Source organism: Camellia sinensis, chromosome 9 (genome assembly GCF_055761805.1).
Source record: "Camellia sinensis isolate YWXY chromosome 9, ASM5576180v1, whole genome shotgun sequence".
Taxonomy (NCBI): domain Eukaryota; kingdom Viridiplantae; phylum Streptophyta; class Magnoliopsida; order Ericales; family Theaceae; genus Camellia; species Camellia sinensis.
In genome coordinates this window covers 62106342-62127727 of record NC_138969.1, presented here as the reverse complement: position 1 = coordinate 62127727, position 21386 = coordinate 62106342, and the positions used below count along the sequence as shown (strand labels likewise).

The 21386-nt window shown below is 31.3% G+C and overlaps 2 protein-coding genes across 3 annotated transcripts; one reads left to right on the top strand and one right to left on the bottom strand.

Moving 5' to 3' along the window:
• Positions 1-3979: 3979 nt before the first annotated feature.
• Positions 3980-8650, bottom strand: LOC145788677 (DEAD-box ATP-dependent RNA helicase 15-like). 2 transcript variants are annotated; one of them, XM_082886867.1, is made up of 5 exons: positions 8217-8650; positions 6865-6951; positions 6292-6395; positions 6101-6151; positions 3980-4138 (listed from the first exon to the last, which is right to left on the bottom strand). In XM_082886867.1, the coding sequence occupies exons 1-5, from the start codon at positions 8277-8279 to the stop codon at positions 4018-4020; spliced, it is 426 nt and encodes a 141-aa protein (XP_082742993.1). In that variant the 5' UTR covers positions 8280-8650; the 3' UTR covers positions 3980-4017. The 2 variants fall into 2 exon arrangements, with proteins under 2 accessions (XP_082742993.1, XP_082742994.1); XM_082886868.1 differs by lacking the exon at positions 3980-4138 and adding an exon at positions 4163-4237.
• A 7002-nt stretch (positions 8651-15652) lies between these two features.
• On the top strand, positions 15653-18579 carry XTH8 (xyloglucan endotransglucosylase/hydrolase 8). Its single transcript, XM_028268513.2, has 4 exons — positions 15653-16123; positions 16358-16458; positions 16566-16768; positions 17981-18579. Exons 1-4 carry the CDS (start codon positions 15931-15933, stop codon positions 18381-18383), a joined length of 900 nt encoding a protein of 299 aa, XP_028124314.1. The 5' UTR covers positions 15653-15930; the 3' UTR covers positions 18384-18579.
• The last annotated feature ends 2807 nt before the right edge of the window (positions 18580-21386 follow it).

The following is a 21386-nucleotide window of genomic DNA, read 5'->3' as shown; positions in this document are numbered from 1 at the left end:
TTTGTCAAAAGGTTAACTGGGTTTTAAGTGGGGCTGATGTGACCCCTCCAGTCTTCCTAGGAACATTCCTAACCATGCTCGATTCTAGGTTAAATGGTGAGACTAGTTTTGAATTAAATTTCCATCTGAGGGATTTTCTAAGGGTGAAATTTAATTTTTGAAATCACAGAAGTAAAATTCTGTTGTGATGTTTCAGAAATGGCTTCAAAATGTGACAAACAGAAATGTTGTTCCACCTAACAACCTTAGCCTCACGAGATTCTTAAAGGAAGATTTTGAGAGATTAAGTATGATTAAAGGAAATCATAAGATTGCATTAAAATTTCTCTGATTTGATCAGAGGCAATTAGTTTGGTATCCTTGTGATTGCTATGTGACTTTGTTTGAAAGAAAAGATGAGACAACCTGTTATTGTGGGTGAATATTTTTTGGATTTTTAAATTCCAAATATATTCTTAAATTGGTGGCTCCTAGTGAGTACAAGATCACTGATCACAGAGATAGAAAACTGGTGGTTCCTAGGAGGTGTTAGACCACTGGCTACACAGTTATGAGATTGTGGTTCCTAGTAGTGAACAGATTACTGATCACATGTCAAGACATCATGGTTCCTAGTAGTGGAGAGGCTACTGGTCATATGTCAAGACATGATGATTCCTAGTAATGAAAGAGTCTATTGATCTTATGTCAGGATGTTGTGATTCCTAGTAGTAAAGTGACTACTGATTACAAGCTAAGACATTGTGATTCCTAGTAGTAGAAAGTCTACTGACCACATGTTGAGAAATTAGTGATTCTTAGTGATAAGACTACTGGCCATGTTATGAAGTTCCAAATAGTAGACTATTGAACACTGGATTTGTGTTTCCTATTAGTAAGACTATTAGCTTCAGAGTGATAGGTTGAACCAATTATATTTGGGTGCCTAATTCGGTTAATGACATTCTGGGAATGTTTTTACTGTGATATGATTTTGGGAGTTTCATAATCATTGTGACACAAGGATTTTTTTAAGACTTTGTATAAATTCTACAAAGAAGACTTAATTATCCGACTCCGAATTAAGGAGGATAATAGAAAGAAATGAGAGAGTACCTCCTCAGTGAAGGCCAATGTCATTGAGCATGGCAAATCTTCTGGGGTAAGGAAGAAGCCCCCCCCCCGGTGAACAAGGGCTCTAAGCTGGGACCAAGGGGTGGTGTTGCAAAAGAAGCTGGCACACAAGCCGCGGGAACCTGGTCATCAGTTCTTTGGGAAGTGCTACAATTGTGGTAGCGAGGGGTTTTAGTTTTACTAGGGCTACACGCCACATCTGCTCTGAGAATGAGCTATTTACAACTTTTGAATCGGTTACAAACAGTGAGAAGTTGTTTATGGGAAACTCTACTACCTCATTTGTTGAGGGAAAGATGGTCCTGATGTTAACCTTAGGAAACGAGCTAACCTTAAACGAAGTCCTGTATGTTCCGGACTTTCGTAAGAATCTTGTCTCAAGGTCTCTTCTCAATAAACATGTTTTCGCATGGTTTTTGAGTCCGACAAGGTTGTTATGACGAAACACAAGTGTGAAACTTGTGTTGAAGCGAAGTGGACAAGATCCTGTATAAGTTATGGAAAGACATTAAGTCTTCTTATAAATTCTTACGAATATGGGGGTATCTTACAATAGTGGCGATTCCTACACCCAAACGGGTTAGGATAGGCCCGAAATCCGTGGATTGTATATTCATTGATTATGCACATAATAGTAGTGCATATCGGTTTCTTATACATAAGTCTGAAATTCCAGACATTCACAGGAATACCATCATGGAGTCAAGAAATGCATGTTTCTTTGAAGACATTTTTCCTTGCCGAACCCATGAAGGGGTTCCAAGGTCTTTGGAGTAATTTGATGAGCCTGCTAGTGAAGATGATCATGTTAATGATTCAGGTAATGATCAAATTGAGGTTTTAGATGAGCCCAAAAAGAGTAAAAGGGCTAGGATATCCAGGTCTTTTGATCCAAACTTCTTGACTTATATGGTTGAGAGCGAACCTCAAACTTTCCACAAAGTTATGACTTCTCCTGAGAGTCCTTGATGGAAAAAAGCGAACAAAAGTGAGATTGACTCCATTTTACAGAACCAAACCTACGAGTTGGTAGATTTACCTCCAGGTTGTAAGCCTTTAGGCTGCAAATGGATTTTTAAAAGAAAGATGAAGGCCGATGGGTCTTTTGACAAGTATAAGGCGAGGCTCGTTATCAAATGGTACAGGCAACGAGAAGGCCTAGGTTACTTTGATACGTACTCACCTGTAACTAGGATAACATCCATTCGTATGGTGATTGCGTTAGCAACTTTGCGCAATCTAGAAATACACCAGATGGATGTAAAGACAGCTTTCTTAAATGGGGATTTGAATGAAGAAATCTACATGGAGCAACCTGAAGGGTTTTCAGCTCCAGGACAAAGCAGGAAAGTTTGTAAACTTGTCAAATCTTTGTATGGTTTCACTACAAGAAATTGCATTTTTCGCAACGCAACAAAATATGTTGCTAAAAGGGAAAATTCGTTGGCAAAGAGTTTTGCCGACACACAAAGCTACGTTGGTAACCCGTAGGTAAAAGTGAGTTGGCAAAAGTTTTTACCGACCAAATTATCATTGCGTTGGTAAAAGTAATGCCTTTAGTGACGAACATAGTTGTCGCTAAAAGCCTTCATCCATTGTCGGCAATTTACCTTGCGTTGGTAAAAGTCATTCAAATATGATGATTGTGTGGCACTTTTGGCGACACAAATTTGCATGGGCAAAAAATATACTTTTACCAACAACATATGCGTCAGCAAAAGTAAACTTTTGGCGACACATTTACATCGGTAAATGTTGCCATTTGTCGACGATTTGTTTGTCGCTAAAGCTTTACTTTTGGCAACGAAAAATTGACATTGGCAAAAAATACACTTTTACCAACACAATATGAGCGGGCAAAAGTAACTTTTAGCGACACATTTACGTCAGTAAATGTTGCCATTTGCCAACGATTTGGTTGTCGATAAAGCTTTAGTTTTGGCAACAACAAATTAGCATTGGCAAAAAATACACTTTTAGCAACACAATATGAGCAGGCAAAAATAAACTTTTGGCTATACATTTACCGACAAGTTGTTTGTCAAGAAAGCTTTACTTTTTGGCAACGACAAATTTGTAGCGGCAAAAAAAATTGAAAATCATATATATATTTTTTATAAGATTTACATATTTACAAGAGGCATCCCTCAGGCACTACTATTACAAACTAATAACATTGATATTAAATCACCTAAAGTTGATGTGTAGGCAAAAAAACACTGTTGAAAAATATGGTTTTGGAAGCGTTTTATAAAACCTAAAAAGGTAAACTCACTAAAATACTCAAATACATCCAACTTGTGAACCCATAGTAAAAATAGCAGATAACAAAATGAAATCATGAAACTAACAACAACCCAAATTTGCAGTAGACCAGCATCTAGTAGCAGCCCGCTTCACAGCAACATTGCAGCAGTAACAGCCCAGCAAAATTCTGCAGCAGCACACCGGCAGCAACAGCAGCAGCAGACCATCAGCAGATCCTGAAATAAGAGAGTACTTAAGAGTGTCCCACATAATTACCGAGTGGCTTACCCTTGCAGATCTTGAAATCCTATCCTGTTTTCCTGGAAAATACATTCCAGATAGTACACGAAACATGGATTCAGGATTTGGTCTTATCCTTCCATTTCGATGCATTGGAAAAGCTTTTAGGATTTCACTCCTCCCAGCAACATCAGCAGCACTACGTAAAAGAGACAAGGCTTCCCGAAAGCGATGGAAATCAGTTTCCCTGTTTGCAGAGGATAATTGGCCTGTAGCATCTGGCCAACTGATAGTTGAAACCATTGGTGGTCTAGAAACCTTTTGAGAATCTCCAAGTAATGCAGACAATGCTGAATTTGCAAGTCCACAACATACAACATACAGGGTAGAGAAACTCCCCCTGAGATAAAAAGATCATTATTCAAGATAACAAAATAAGCAATTGCTGTCAACTGCAGAAAATGAGAGACTAAAGCAGACTGCTACTTGATTTGGATCTACAATGAGTCCTCCTTCAAAAACAATTCGTCTAACATACCTGTATTAGCAGCGTAAAAACATTACATATGCCTTTTCAATACATGCACATGTCCAGCAACATGTTTAAAGAAACCCTACTTTATCAATATTATCACAACTATGAAAAGACAGACGGAAAACTTTAGTTACAAGTGTATGCCTATGTAGCAATGTTCAATTAAAGTATGCATGTTGAAGGAACCTTGAAATAAAGGCAAGTTTAAAGCTTGGCTGCAGAATCACTTAATTCCTTTTGGTTGTTGGAATATCATGAAAGAATTCTGGAAAAAGGGAAGTTAAGAAAGCTTGCTTTTTCACGACTAAAATCTCCTGAGAGGCATTTTCTTATTAAAGGACAGGAAAACATTTAAGAAAATACTCTATTGGAGGCATAGCCACAAACAAACACTCAAAATTGAAATAGTTAAATTCACATTTTCATTCACTGTTCCTATTACGGAGCATCACATCAATTGATGCTTTAGTTCATGGTTCCTTAGTATAAGCTTTAAAGTCCTGGGATTCTCAAGTGATTGAGACATAATTATATTTGAAACAATAGTAAGAAACAATTTTGAGCAATCACTCTCAAAAAAATAAACTTCATTCACACATAGAAGATCATAAGTTCATAACCCTTAGGTCATAATCTAGGAACAAGAGAAATAGCTTCAAAAAATTATAACCCCAAAACTTACTATAAAAAATTTTAGGTGTTGCATCTCAAGACGTTCAAAAGGCTCATCTTTCAAGGGATAAAATCCAGCGCCAAATAAAATATATTCAGATTATGCTGAAAGTGTAACATAATAGTGCCTAGGATTTTGGGATAGAGGACTTAAAAAATAAATATCCTTAAGGGGGTGTAAGTGTAATTTACCCAAATGGTTGGTGAGTGAGGAGCTGCTGTCATGTTGACGAAAGACCTAGTTTGATTTCAGACATGAAATTAGAGCTTTTGAATGAAAAATTGAAGAAATGGAATCAGGATTCAAAAGCCAGCAGTTCTGAAGGACACAAAGGCCTTCAATGAGGTTGAGAGTGTTCGTAATCTCATTATCGCAAAAGGGCATAGAGAGTACTTGAAAGAAGAATTTGGTAGCATTGCAAAGATGGAGAAAACGAGATAAAACCAAAAGGTTAAGGCTTTATGGCTTAAAGAGGGTGCTGGAAATACCCATTTTTCTTAGAGAATGGCTAATGCTCATACATAGGCAAAATTCGTATTGGGGCTAGGGTGTGGACGGTTGAGAAGATTAGAACTAGTACAAAGAATTCCTATGAAGAGCTTTACTCAGATCCAGGAGGATGGGTTGGACTTTGGTGGCATCGCGACCACTGATAAGGATTGGTTATAAAGACATTTTCAGAAGAGGAAGTGGTTGGTCATGGGTAGGTTGGTGTATGAATATGACTATTGCCTTTTTCCAATAGTGTTAGGAAGGCGTTAAATAAGCCTACATAGTTGTGGTGGGCATGATATCCTTATTTTTCGAGCATGGTGTTTCTTAGAAAAGTTTCAATGTTTTTGTGTCATTGATTCCTAAGAAAGGAGGGTAGAGTATACAAAGGATGTTAGGCCCATCTCCTTATTGGAAGGAATATAAGATCCTACCTGAAGTTTTAGCTAGACCATTGAAGAAGGTACTTCTAAAGGTAGTGCCAGAGGAGTAGACAGATAGTGTCTATGAGTGGTTCGCCTAAAATATTATGTCATTTATTATAAGCAGATGACACCATTATATTTTAGATTTCATATAGTCTATTAAGTAAAGAATGAGGTATAAGCTATTTTGAGATCCCCTTTTGATGTTCATTCTCATATTTATCTCTGTTTATCAAATATATATATATATATATATATAATGAAAGAGAAAAGAAAAAGATATGAAACTTTTATGTGTGGCCAAACATTTAAAAAAGTAATAAACAAGACCAACTAAAATAGTGTCTATGAGAAATAAGTCAATGAAAGGCCTACCTTGAAATAGCATCTTTTGCTTCAAGTGAGTTTACAATAATACCTTCAAAGCTGCAAAAACGATAAAACATGAACCATTTGTACCAACTAAAATAAACAAAGTAACAGATGTCACCAAAAGAGTTGGCAATAAAACAAAAAATACTACACAAAGTACAAAGCAACCACACTATATCAAATAGCACACATACATTGACCAATCAATATGGCCATATCTGTCAGGACTTAGGATTGAGATTTGACCTCCTATTTCCTCCCACATAGAATGCGCTTTACCATCCTCTAATGCATAAATCTGTCAAAGAAACATTATAAGGATGCATAAGTGTACAACAATCAAAATTCTAGAGGTATGATCTGCATAACTCAGCAGGTTTTTCATAATGACTAATTAGCTTTAGCAAAGAACTTATCTTCAAAAGGGTTCCATATACAAATCATAGCAACCTACCGAACTTGGTTGATTTGCATAACATTTAAATGTTATAGGATAAAAAAAAACCCCTCATATGTGGAAAAGATAATAGAATCAGAATGACTGCTTTACTTTTCCCCAGAAATTTGAAGGACCCACAAAAGGACAAGAAAAAAAGACCTTGTAAACCTATGTAAAAAGTGTGATAATCCAAAAGACTCTTTGTTAATCACATTATATTTACTTATAAAAACAAAACAACATTTGCAATCACTAGCAATGAAGAGTATAAACAACATATTTATCTGTAACTAGCACAAACAAGTACAAATGATTCAGAGAGAATCACCTTAAGCACATAGCCGAGCTCGTGCAGTTTCTTTGTAACAATAGACAGCATCAACAACGCTGGATCTTTCTTCATGTTTCCCAAGATCTAACGTCCATCAAAACGAAAGCACTATTTAGGGGACAGAGTCTAATCACTTCAATGCACCAATTTAAATAAAATGTTTATTCAAATATCAAATTTTCTGAATGATGAATATACAGTTAAGCAAACACATTGATCTATAGGAATTATATTCAAATGTTAAGAAATCATATTATTTTTCCTTCAAGAACATTTAGTTACATTACTATCCCAGAAAAATAGAAGGCATCGGTGCATCATGTATACAAAGGTATGCCATGAAGAAATAAAAGCAACCGAAAAATTGAGGATTTGGTAATGAGATGTTATTTTTCGTTCAATACAAAGGTACACTCGTTGGACACTTCTCAACACATTGAACACATGCAAATGGATCCTATTATTTTTGGAAAAAAATTTAGTTCCAGACACTCTTTGGACAATCACACATATCCATCACTTATACACACATGAAACATACTACAAGTATAAACAAAATAACTTTCCATTCAATGATAAAAGAAAAATAATATAAATTTATATCTATTAATCATTCATCTTTATAAATAAAAAAATAAAAAAATAATTGTTTTTTTTATTATATATATATATATATATTTACTATATATTTTGTGTGTGCCCTCCATCTATCATGTCCTGCTTTTTTAAAAATTATCATGTCTTGTGACATATTCGTGTTCGTGCTACTTAGTATCTAAAAGCACAATAATCAAAGTGAATTGTTTTATTGAATGAGGATTTTTGCAGCCCCTCAAATCCTAAATAATAAGGTTTAGAAGACACCTCTAAGATTGAAGCTTCAAAGCCAAAAGATTACCAGCTCAACCAAGAGCTGTGTCTTTGGTAATCTTAACTCATGCCAACCAAGTCAGATCAAGGGCAGTCTTCAAGTATTGCCGAACTAACACTTTCCTTCTTCCTAGTTTATGAAAGCATAGATTACATTTTTGCATGGACAACATTTACTTAGACGAGATATGTTTCATAGAGACCTAGGGACGACCATGTCCACTCAAACTAAAAATTCATAAATTGGAATCACAAATTTTTCCAGTGATAAGCTGCTGCATATCCATCCCTCTTAGCGTGACAAGAGCAACTGATTATCAAACTGAATATTGAATAATGGGCATAAACAAAATGCAAAACTGAAAGCATAAAAGGCTGCAAGCCTGCAACCACTGCATTCCTAACTATTTACCGCCAGCAAAAAGCTGACATTTATGGAAAAGGACTCTTCTAAATTCATGTTGGTCATGGGACATTACATCTTGCATAAATTTCTTGCAAACAGGACGGATTTCCTTGCTGAGTGTTACAGAAAACATCATAACTTGAATTTAATGAGAAGTCATCTTGAATATCTCCTGCACATCTCTCCTCATGTCTGCAGCACATATGAAGCAGAGATATTACAAGGTATCAGAACACTTAAACAAAACAATATGGTGGTGGTTTGGGGTGGGTGGGGGGGGGAGGAACATACCAAACACTGTATGACATCAAGTGAGACTTGAAATTCAACTGAAACACATAAAAATCTTCACAATACTGATAAATTCAAATAAAATCTAACCCAAAAGGAGTGTTGAAAACAATTCAAATGAGGCAAAAACCTAAACAGGGCATTTCTAGCAAAAAACAAAACAAGGTTCAAACACTCTGCTCCCGAAAGTCGAATTTCAAGACCAAACAATCAAAAGATTCAGGGCAAGTTTGGGATCTTTCAAAAAAGACAAAAAGACAAAAAGTTACTTAAAAAGTTAAAAAGTTAACACTATTCACCAAAAGTCAACAATTACGGCTGCACAACTCCCAATTCGAATTTTTCCCTACAAATCAATTTTTACAATTTTTTATTACACATTTTTCCATAAAAAGTCAAAAAGTTAACCCAAACATCTATATTTTCAACCTCAATTTTTTAGTCTAAAAAGCCAAAAAATGTACTTATTTAGGACACCCCAAACAACCCCTCAACAAGTTTTCTAACTTGTTAACCACAAGTCTAACAGATATCTTAACCATGAGTTTTCAACGTTCATATAATATTCAAATTCATTAAAGGCTATGAACATATAATACAAATGAAAAAATATACCATGCATACACAGTCTAGTCTAAAAATAAGAATATACTAGTTGTTACTTTCCCTTCAACATGCATGCCCGACAGGTGCAACTTCACCCACATTCCGCAAACCATTCACTTCCTTAGTTGTATGCACAACACACCACATGTTGCAGAAGTTTCACATATCACAACTGCTGATTCAGCAAGTTCTTCATCAGATGGATTGGCAGTATGCACGCCTCACAGTAACATTGCAGTAGCAGCAGCCAGTCGAATTAAAGATGAAGCCATTTTTTCTTTCTTTTGGGAACAAAAAATGAATTTGAAAACAAGTTACTGCAAATGAATATAAAAAATGCCAGATAAAATAAGACACATTGACACCCTATACTTTCTTCCTGATGATTGAAATATTGTCAGCCTAACCATCTAAAACAAATTCAATCTTAGCTTCCCATGACCTATTATTCCAACCCATATTTTCATACACGGGAACTCAAGCATTTATCACTACACCAATCAATACCCCCTCTTTGATGAAACTTCTATGTTTATCTAAAAGGGGTTTTCAGCTCTCCTAAAAAGCCCTAGCACAAATTACATCCAGCCACTGCATCTAAATTTTCAACTAATGAACCTATTTACTTTCTGTCATGCAACTTGATCATAAGATTTACACTCTTAGAGCATCTCCAACAACACTCTTTATTTTTCACTAGCTAAAGTACAAAAAAATGACACTCTTTATTTTACCTAATTAGTTTAGCTATTGTGTGTTCCAACCATACTCTTTATTTTAGCTAGTCATTCAAACTAATTTAACCAATTTTCAAAACAAAAAATGCTATATATATATATATTACTCTTTTTCATAGAATGCCACATATGCACCTACTCTCTAATATGGTTGCCAATGTGACATTTGCGATAATATTTTTAAAAATAATATTTTTTAATATTAGTTTTAAAAATATTATAAAAAATAATTTTAAGTAATATTTAATTTTTTTTATTATAAAATTTATAGTATGTGAATATATTTCAACATATGAATTTGGTGGAACCATCTTCAAAGGGAAGGGAGGGGAAGAATAAAAGAAAACAATAAAGAATATGAATCAACAAACTCACCATGCTTATTCTATCAAGCCTATATATTATAAAACTAATATACACTCCATGTTACTTTTATAACATTCTATCAAAAAAACAGGAAAACCTGAGGCATTTTGTCCTTGCTAATGGGAATTACCTCACTAATTGAATGATAGTAGTGAATATATATAAGAATATGAATCAACAAAATCACCTACATCTTCAAAAATGTAATATAACCATGCCATTTTTAAGTATGCACAAGTTAAGTGTAAAGGTTAAGCTGAACTTTTAATGACTCTAGTGTGTTAAGCTGTTGAGCTGAGTATTGCAGGATACTTAAGTAGAGTCACCTATGTGAGTGTGAAGTGGGGCCGCTTCTAGAAGAATTGGGCAGGCCAAGATTCTTTGAAACCACTCGCTGAACCAGGCTAGTGTCCAGGGCCAGACAGGGCACACCAGTAAGAACAGAATGGTGGTAGGAGTAATTCCCGTGTGAGATCTATTGTCTCAGTTTACATAAACGGCAGAGCAGTTCAAGATGTCTTATTCACTGATCAGCCAGTAAACTCGATAGGTTTTCATTGGGAAAGGTTCAAAGCCGAAAGCTACATTCTCTGATGTCGAGGTTAGTTCGTTGTACTCTCTCTTCGAGTCATTATTGTTGAACGATGTCCGTTTGTTGAGTCTTTCGGTCAATTTTTATTCATGTGGGGGATTGTTGGAAAAAATGATTTTTGGTGACTTTAATTTAATATTAAAGTGTGGTGACTTTAATTAAATATTAAAGTGGGTCCCAACCTTTTATTGTGTTGGGTTCAAGTGAGCCAAAAACCATTGGGTTTTGAATAAGAAATTGTCAAGAAATTGCCTCATGATATTAGATTCATGAATAGGATTTTAAAGAGTATTTAAATCCTTTTTCTTGGCTAAAGGGTGTGAATCCTTTGGGTATCCAAACTTTCATATTTTTGGGAATGGGCTATGGATGCTTGGTGTTTTAATGACCAGCCTTAAAGGCTGGAGGTTCTTCTTCTCTTCCCTTTACATGTATAAATTGAGACTCTCCTATCAAGTTTCAATATAGAAATTTTTTGCTTCCATTTTACAAATCAGTTTGCCAGAAAGTTCCTACATTGAGAGAGTGCTGCCACTGTTCTTGTTCGCTAAGCTAGACAGAAAGTACTTCTGCTGTAGCTGGTTTTGACCGTCGTATCTTGGGAGACAGACGTCGGGTTTCCTCAAGCACTCGACCCATGAGGCGGCGAAATCTGTTTTAAGGAAACTGCTTCCGTGCAGGCTTCGGTTTCGCCTCTTTACCCTTTTATTGTTTTGTGTATTTCTGTTGAAATTTAATTGTAATTATTAGCATATGTTCTTGGTATATAATTTGATTTCTTCATAAATCTATTTATTTAATTTCACAATTTGAACAACAAATTAAACACAAATAATCAATAAGTGAGAGAGTTACAAATTGATAATAGTAACACTTTTATAAAAATTAAAAAAAAAATCTCAATTAAATGACACATTATTGACAAAAAGAGAGAAATAAGGAAAAAAACAAATTGTAACAAAAAAATTTAAAAATAAAATAATAATATCCTTTTATATAAACTCATTTTCTCACAAATGCAAAAACTCGTGCAAGTACACATTTCAAATGTAAAAAAAATATTTAAGATTTTTAGGCACCGAAAAAGGATTAGAAATGGCTCAATACTGATTGTTTTCCCCCAATCTTCTGTTCATGATTTCTTTTGCAAGAACTTGTTTTTATATTGAAAATATTATGCTTATACAAAAGATATATATGGAATTTTATCATGTTTAAAATTTGTATGGATAATTAATTGACGATTTAAAAAAATAAAATATTAAATTCAACTTGAAGATAAACTTTAAAAAGATTAAACTAAAATATATAGAATTTTATAACAAACTAACAAAAAATAAATATAGACCGTTAAAAAAATTATTATCTTTTTGGGATATTTATATCCCAATCTCAATCCTTTTTTTTTATTTAAATATTTTGTTATCTTTTATTTAAATTTTCATTTTGCAGTTCAAATCTAAATAATTATATTTTTATTTTTGTATATTCTTTCATCACTATTTTTTTGTTGCTCATATATAAATAATTACCTTTTTATTTTAAAAATTATTTGACTCATACTATTTTTTTTTATTTTAATATTATGCTTAAACAAAAGATATATATGGAATTTTATCATATTTAAAATTTGTATGTATAATTAATTGATGATTTTAAAAAAATAAAATATTAAATTCAACTTGAAGATAAATTTTAAAAAGATTAGACTGAAATATATGAAAATTTTATAATAAACTAACAAAAGATAAATATAGATCGTTAAAAAAATTATTATCTTTTTGAGATATTTATATCCCAATCTTAATCTTTTTTTTTTTATTTAAATATTTTGTTATCTTTTATTTAAATTTTCATTTTGAAGTTCAAATCTAAATAGTTATATTTTTATTTTTGTATATTTTTTCATCTCTATTTTTTTGTTATTCATATATAAATAATTAACTTTTATTTTAAAAATTATTTGACTCGTAATATTTTTTTATTTAAATATTTTTAATTGTTCATATATAAATAGTTAAATTTTTATTTTTAAAATTAATGGACCCATAATATTTTTTTTATTTAAATATTTTGTTATCTTTTATTTAAATTTTCATTTTGCAGTTCAAATCTAAATAGTTATATTTTTTTTTTGTATATTTTTTCATCTCTATTTTTTTTGTTATTCATATATAAATAATTACCTTTTTATTTTAAAAATTATTTGACTCGTAATATTTTTTTATTTAAATATTTTTAATTGTTCATATATAAATAGTTAACTTTTTATTTTTAAAATTAAAGGACCCGTAATATTTTTTATTTAGTTATTTTTTTTATCTTTTATTTGACTCTTTATATTATTTTTGTGGTTAAAATTTGAATAGTTATCTTTTTATTTTTTATATTTTTATCTTTTTCTCTTTGTTGTTCATATCTAAATATTTATCATTTTATTTAAATATATATAATATTTTTGGCTTTTGAGATTTAGATAATTAACAAATGATTAAAAATTAAAAAAAATGGGAGAAGAGACTTGAGAGGTGACACGTAAGATAGAAAATTCATAAGAAATTAGTATTAAGGGTTTGAAAAATTTTCATATTCTAATACATTTGCTTATAGATATAGTATAGATATAGATTTACATAACCTTTTAAAAAAAGTGCAAGACAGCCCAACACGGGGACTCAGGCAGTCAAGCTCTATGTAGCAAATATGGCTTTGTTTGGGTGGAAAAAAGTCAGGTTTTTTTTGGTTAAAATAGTCACAAAAAATAAAATAGACTTTTTAGTCTAATAAGATAAAACATTATATTCAACATATAATCATTACATTTTTTCTCACAAAAAAATTAAAAAAAAATCAAAAAAACCAAAAAAACCAAAAGTCCTTCCTAAATAATGAGACTTTTTAGTCTCAGGCTAAAATAGCCAAAAAGTCAACCCACTTCTCAAACAAACCCATATTGGGTCTGATTGTATAATTTATTGTAATTTTAAAAAAAAAGGCCCAACCAACTTTAAGATAATTAACCACTTTTAATTTATTTAAATTATTTTTATTTAATAACCAATAAGTAGAAGTTGCATAAAATAATTTAATACAGATTTTTAAATTAAAATAATCTAAAATCAACTCATTTAAGTTGCAACCAATGTTACACGGATTTAGATACGGTTGTTGGCTACAGGAGTGTATTTAGAGATTCGATTTATCAAATTTTAAATGTAAGGATACACAAAGTTGGAGAAAAAAAAATCTTACTTTTATATTTTTAATCTATTAGATGAGATAAAATAATTTTACATGCAGCATATAGTGTCAAAAATAAATTTATAGCAATTATACAAAAAAGTATATATACAATGCTAAATATAAATATGTATGATGTGTCCAATAAAAAATATATCATGCATATCTTATATCATTGTTCAAATATCATATGTCCGACACAAATATTTAATTTATTTTAAAGAGTCTGTATATCATAACAAACAATCCATAGACCTATTTTGTGCAGGTTTTGGTAAGAGAGCTTTTTTGTTATTTTTTAAATAGATTAGAAAATGCCCGAAGTCCCCATTACAAACTACCATAGCTTCTAGCAACACCAACCAGCAAAGAGAATCAACATCCTCCATCTAATCAATTTAGTTAATAATTGAAAAATAAAAATTAAAGGTAACTCTGCCCTTACTTTTTAATAATCAATTTTTTAAAATTTATTTACATTATTTTTGTTTCACAAATTAAAAAATTGTACCAAACACTCCCATACAAATTTTAAAATTTAAAAAAAAAAAAAAAAAACTATAAACAAATTGAATCATTGCAGCCTATCTCCTTCTCCTTTTAGTTTTTACTAGGTAATGTGATTGGCATATTGGTCCTTTTTTTTATTACCAAGAATCTCTCTTTTCCACCATAATTTCACTACTTTTAACAAAAGAAATCTTGTCTAATGACATTGATTAAAGCTCACAACACGGTAAAAAGTTAAACAAATAGAGCCCCACCCAAAGAAAATGTCAATTATATAACTACAAATAACACTTTATATAATAATATAATTATGATAATGTGCATCTTTATTTTGAACTCAAATCTTTCATTTGCACATATTTATTTATTTATTTATTTTTGACAACATAATGGAAGAATATAGGCTGCCAAATCCAGTTGTCAAATCCAATAACTTTCTGTTTAAATTATATGACCAATCAAAACATTCACGTTCTTGCATGCAAAATGTGGACCCCATCCTTTGTTTTTTGTGTTTTTTCACAACAAAAATCAATTCAAGAAGGGGCAGCCTGTTCCTTTCATGCCCTTCTGGCCATTTTCTTGTGCACTAATGTCGGTCGAGTCATTCTATCTCTAAACTATTTATTTCTGTTGACATAGTTATTTAGGCTTTGTTTGGGATTAATTTTTTTAATTTTGGTTTTTTTTTATTATTTTAATCTGATTAAAAAGTTTCGTTTGTGATAAATTTTTAATTTTTTTTTAAAATTTTATGAGAGAAAAAGTAAATAATTATGGTTTGAATTAATAATAAATCTTTTAGTTAACTAAATTAGTCCTAATCAACTTGACAAACGGGGTCTTAATGAAAATTTTAAGAAAAATTATTAATTTTTCTTCAAAGTTTGACTAAAAAATCACAAGATTAGTCGGTTTTAATGAAATTACATTTTCCTTTAGTTTAATAATTCATATTCGAATATGAGTTTTCATTCAGTAATTCGTATATATGGGGCATAAATTTTAATTTAATAGTAGGTTTTCGAAAGGGTGTGAAAATTTTGAAATATATAAATTGAGAAAAACCAGTATGAAAATAGAATAATCTGGTCAGTCTCCATCCATCATTTGTAAATTGCTATAATACCCTATAAAATTCTCAAACCCCTCCAACTCCAGTTGACTAATATATTATAATGGGAAGTCTAATGCGGCTTTTTTTTATTTAAAAAAAAAAAAAAAAAAAGAAATTGGCAAGGAAACGTTTGAATATTTTAGCCATTTTCCAGGGTAGAGATGTAAATATACAATGGTGAGAAAAAAAATTCCAAAGTAGAGCTTTTATATGCCCAAAAAGCTTAAGAAAAACATCATTTATTGCTCATCTTCATTCTCATAGATCAAACAGAGAGAAAAGCTCATTCTCTGCTTCCCAAGTCTCTACTCTTCCTCTTCCACCCAAAATGGAGAGAAAGGTCTCTCCAATGGCCACCCTTCTCTTCATTACAGTCCTTATAGCTGCTTATTATTTCTCAGAGTCCCAAGCTCAGTCAAGTAGCTCATTCCAAGACAATTTCAGTATAATGTGGTCAGAAAACCATTTCAAGACCTCTCCAGATGGGCAGATCTGGTATCTCTCATTGGACAATGATACAGGTACATCTATATCACAAAAATCAAGATTCATATAGATCCAATTTTCTGTCTCTAAATCTCTCTGTCCCATTGCACGATCATGCGTGAATCTCGACACATGATTTGCATTGGGATAGAGAAACTAAGTGATTTAGAGATAGAAAATCCCGTGCCATGTATATGTAATGTTTTACTCTATGCATTGAAGAATTTGTTAATGAAAACATGAGATTGAATATGGAAATATTTGAATAGGTTGTGGGTTTCAAACAAAGCAGAGATACAGATTTGGGTGGTTCAGCATGAAGCTCAAGTTGGTGGGAGGTGACTCTGCTGGTGTTGTGACAGCTTATTATGTATGATTGATGATTATACAGATTATTACCAAATTTGCCCTTAGCAGATTTTGTTTTTATTTGTTTTTGGGAAATAACATGAAGGGTAAAAATGTAAATTTACGCAGATGTGCTCGGAGAACGGGGCGGGGCCGACGAGAGATGAGTTGGATATCGAGTTTTTGGGGAACCGAACAGGGCAGCCGTACCTCATTCAGACCAACGTTTACAAGAATGGAACTGGAAACCGTGAGATGAGGCACCAGCTTTGGTTTGATCCCACTGAGGACTTTCACTCCTATTCGATCCTCTGGAATTCCCACCAGATTCTGTAAGTATCTCTATAAATTCATTGATTTCTTACTACTATTTTTTTAACTTCAAAGTGTCAAAGACTTGCACCATATAATTTATTTCTCTATAGTCCACATTCTGGGTATAACAGTCCAGTCCAACACATTATGCCACCTACGTTATATTTTTTTGTAAATCAAAGTTTTAGGTTTTGTTGACTTATTAACCTGTCAAATATTGGGTCGGATTTTTTTTGTTGGATCTAAAATTGGGTTTGGAAATAGATCGATAAAATTTGAACTATTACCTTTTAAAAAATATTGACGTGGCGAGCATGAAGTGCTCAGACTAGACATCCAATTCGGGTAGATTACCTTTTTTTATTGGCATTCACGAGACAATAATATTACAAACTTAGAAAAATATGCAAAATTTGAATTAGATTTATCCTGGTGTAGCCTATTTAATAATATAATACTAAGGTTTAAATCTATACTATATATTTAAATTTTGAGAAATTTTTTTTTCCTAAGTATGTGACATTCCAACGTAGATGCTTGACCTCTAGACTAATAAGGTTGATCAATACCTAAACAGAATCGAACTCAATTCATAAATGAATTACACCTCCAAAACAGTAGCTTAATCTGAGATCAAGTTTAACCAAGCATCAATCTATGTTCAATAAGTTGTTAGTATGAAATATAATACAAATCCCTTTATTTTTATTTATGTTTTTTATATGGTTTCAAAGCGCGGAAACAATATTTTCATATATGGGTAAAAGTTTCGTAGATCTTGCTGGGTTCAAAGCACGGAAACAACATTTCCATACATAGTGGATGGTACTCATGCACACACACGCCTTTCCTCGTATGCCATCATCATTAGGGATAGCTGATTATTGAGTTATATAAAAATGAGCAAAACTTGGTCCTAATGACAAGGGTAAAGCTGGGTAATTAATTCAATGAAGCACTTAACTATTTGGATCAAGCTGGTAAAGCTGGATAAAAATTACGATCAAGCTATCGTTTATCCATTGATTATCTATTTGGATCCTTAACTAATTCTTGACAATATTCATTGTTGAAAATACCCTAATCAAAATTTTTAGCACAAATCACCGCAAAACAAAATTCCAAATTTTAGCACATTAAAACGCATGCCTATAACGGGTAGTGAAGCATTGTTGCATTTGAATCATCCATTGAATTGCTCTTCACATTGGAATTGTTGTGTAAAACAGGTTCTTTGTGGATCAAGTACCGATTCGGGTGTTCAAGAATGCTGATTATGCAAACAACTTCTTCCCAAATGAGAAGCCAATGTACCTCTTCTCAAGCATATGGGATGCAGATAACTGGGCAACAAGAGGAGGGCTCGAGAAGACGAATTGGACGAATGCTCCTTTTGTGTCCTCTTACAAGGACTTCAGCGTCGATGCTTGCCAGTGGGAGGACCCTTACCCGCCATGTGTATCCACCACCACCAACAACTGGTGGGATCAGTATGCCGCTTGGCACCTCACCGATCAACAAAAAACTGATTTTGCTTGGGTTGAGAGGAACCTTGTTATTTATGATTATTGCCAGGACACCAAAAGGTTCCCAACACTGCCTGAGGAGTGCTCACTAAGTCCATGGGATTGAGCACAAAGAGAATTCTATATATATATATATATATATATAAAGAGCATTGAAAATTTTCATTTTCTTTATTTTGTTTTTCTCTATGATTTTTTGAGTTTTGAATTGAATATATATTTGCTCTCTGTTGGGCCAATTCTTGTATTGGATTATTATTGGATAATTTTTCCTATTTAATTCATTAAATTATTTTTGATCAGTCTAGACAGCATCTTCTATTGCATTACCCACATAGTTTTACTTCTTAGCAGCAAATATCCAAACCCAAAACAGAGTTTGGGAGAAGGAAAAAAAAAAAGAAACAATTGTTGAGTTCCTTTTTGGGCATTGGGGATTGATATTCATATTTTGAGTAAGAGTACAGTCCTCTAGTTCAGGGACTAGACCAGAATTTCATCCCAAGAACAATTCAATAGAAAAATCATACAATAGTATAATTAGTATATAGTTCAAAAAAAAAAAAAAAAATGATTAGCATATGGAAACAAATATTAGTATTACATTACATTATGATTTCTGAATAAGATAAGGAAAACAAATCATTAAAAAAAGTTGTTTTATAGATTCATAGTGTACATTTTACGTGACAATGATGAACAATTTAGGCTTAGTTTGGCATAATATAAAAAAGTTAAAAAGTTAAAAAGTCACTATCATATTTAAGTCACATCATCTTATTTAAGTTATATTACCTCTTTACCACATCACTTCAAACCCAATCAATACCCAACCCATATTTCATAAAAAGTTAAAAAATATACTTATTTAAAACATTCCAAACAACCCCTTAAAATAAAAAGTCAAACTTGTACTAGAACTTGAGATCATGAAATGCAAATAAAATTGTGTGATTGTATCAAAGAAAAAAAAAGTGAGAGAAATCTCCACTAGATTTATTTATTTATTCATTTCTTATTATTATTATTATTATTATTATTATTTTATGGAATATCCAAACAGAAGTGTAATAACTAGGGATGGCAATGGATAACCTACCCTGTGGGTATCCATAGAGACCCAACCCAAATACATGGGTTTTTCCCTCTTTTTTTTATCCATTGGGTAGGGTAGGTGATATTCTTTAAATATCCACAGGGGATGGGTTGGGGATGGGTACCCACTAATTTCCCCATATGTTTTTTTTTTTTTTTTTTTTTTTTTTTTTTTTTTTTTTTTTTTAAGATTCACAACTAAAACTAAATATACATTCAATCTTTTTTCTTTTTTTATTTATTTATTTTTTCAGGTTCACAACCTTTTTTTTTATTATTTATTTATTTTTTTAAGATCCACAACCAAAGCTAAATATACCTCAAATCTTTTTTTATTTTATTTTTAAGGTTCACAACCATTTTTTTTTTTTAATTTTTAAGATTCACAACAAAAGCTAAATATACATTTAGTTTTTTTCCTTTTTTTAATTTTTTTTAAGGTTCACAACCATTTTTTTTTTTTTTAAGATTCACAACCAAAGATAAATATATATTTAATTTTTTTTTCTTTTTTTTTTTAATTTTTTTTTTAAGGTTCACAACTATTTTTTTTTATTTTTTTTTTTAAATTCACAACCAAAGCTATACATTCAATCTTATTTTATTTTATTTGGCTCAACAATAAAATCAAATACACATTAATTAACATTGTCACATTATTCTTGTCAAATTTTATGTATATCTAGAATTTTTTAAATTTATTTAAAAAAAATTAAGGACATTGTCTAGTGTAGGTTTCGGTTTGCTTTTCTATGTTATTTTATTTTGTTGTGTATTGTAATTTTCAGAATGGTTTGCTTGTTCTGAAATTTCAATTAACGAGTATGAATTTATTTGTTTTATGTTATCACACAATTTATACAACATATATATATATATATATATGAATGTATTTGAAAATAAGGAAATTGTAGATAATCAAAACAAGCATGAGTTGTGATTGGTTAGAAATGATGGGTACATAGATTTATTTGCTAGAAAAATAAAAAGGGGATACAAAGTCATACTAAATAATTTTTTTTAAATTAAAAGAATTTTTCTTAGTTATGAACAGATTTAACTGAAATCAGCTTGTTTCCCAATGTTATGCTTCATTTATTTAGATAGAAAATATTTTTTAATGAAAAATATTTTTTATAAAAAAAATTCAAAATATATTTTTTTATATTTGGTGGTGGTGGTGATGGAACGAAGGTGAAAGTAGAAATTGTTACATAGTGGTGGGGTGATGGCGGCAGTGATGATGGTAGTGGCTATGGTAATGGTAGTGTAACAGTGAAAGTGAGAATAGTGGTGATGGTGTTGTGAAATTAGTAAAAATTTAATTGAAAAAACATTTTTTGTTTTTTAAAAGTAACAAACAACAAAATTCGTGGGGACTAAAGGAAGAAGATGGAGGATGGATTGGGTGTGGTAATGCATAGATATCTTAAAATGAGTGGTTCAGATTTGTTAAAGGTATAATTAGATTTTGGATAAATTAAAATGAATTGTTCAAATTTGCTAAGAGAAAGATGGTTTAATGTCTAAATTGTCCGTGGCTAACAATTCCTTGTTTATGCCCTGATGCAATTTAATATGAGTCTTATAACACTTTCTTTAAATAAACTTTTTGATTTTCTCAAAATTATATATTTGATTATTATAAAACAAACTTTTTAATTAATTAATTAATGTGTATTTGATTTTGTTGTTGAACCAAATAAAATAAAATAAGATTGAATGTATATTTAGCTTTTGTTGTGAACCTTAAAAAAATAAAAAATAAAATAAAAAAATAAGTTGTTAACATTAAATATATTAAAAAAGAAAGAAAAAAGATTGAAGGTATATTTAGCTAAAACCTTTATAAAAAAAAGACAAAAGAAAAACAAGAAGGTTGTTAACATTAAATATATTAAAAAAGAAAGAAAAAAGATTGAAGGTATATTTAACTTTTGTTGTGAACCTTAAATAAAAAATAAAATAAAAAAAAAAATTGTTAACATTAAATATATTAAAAAAGAAAGAAAAA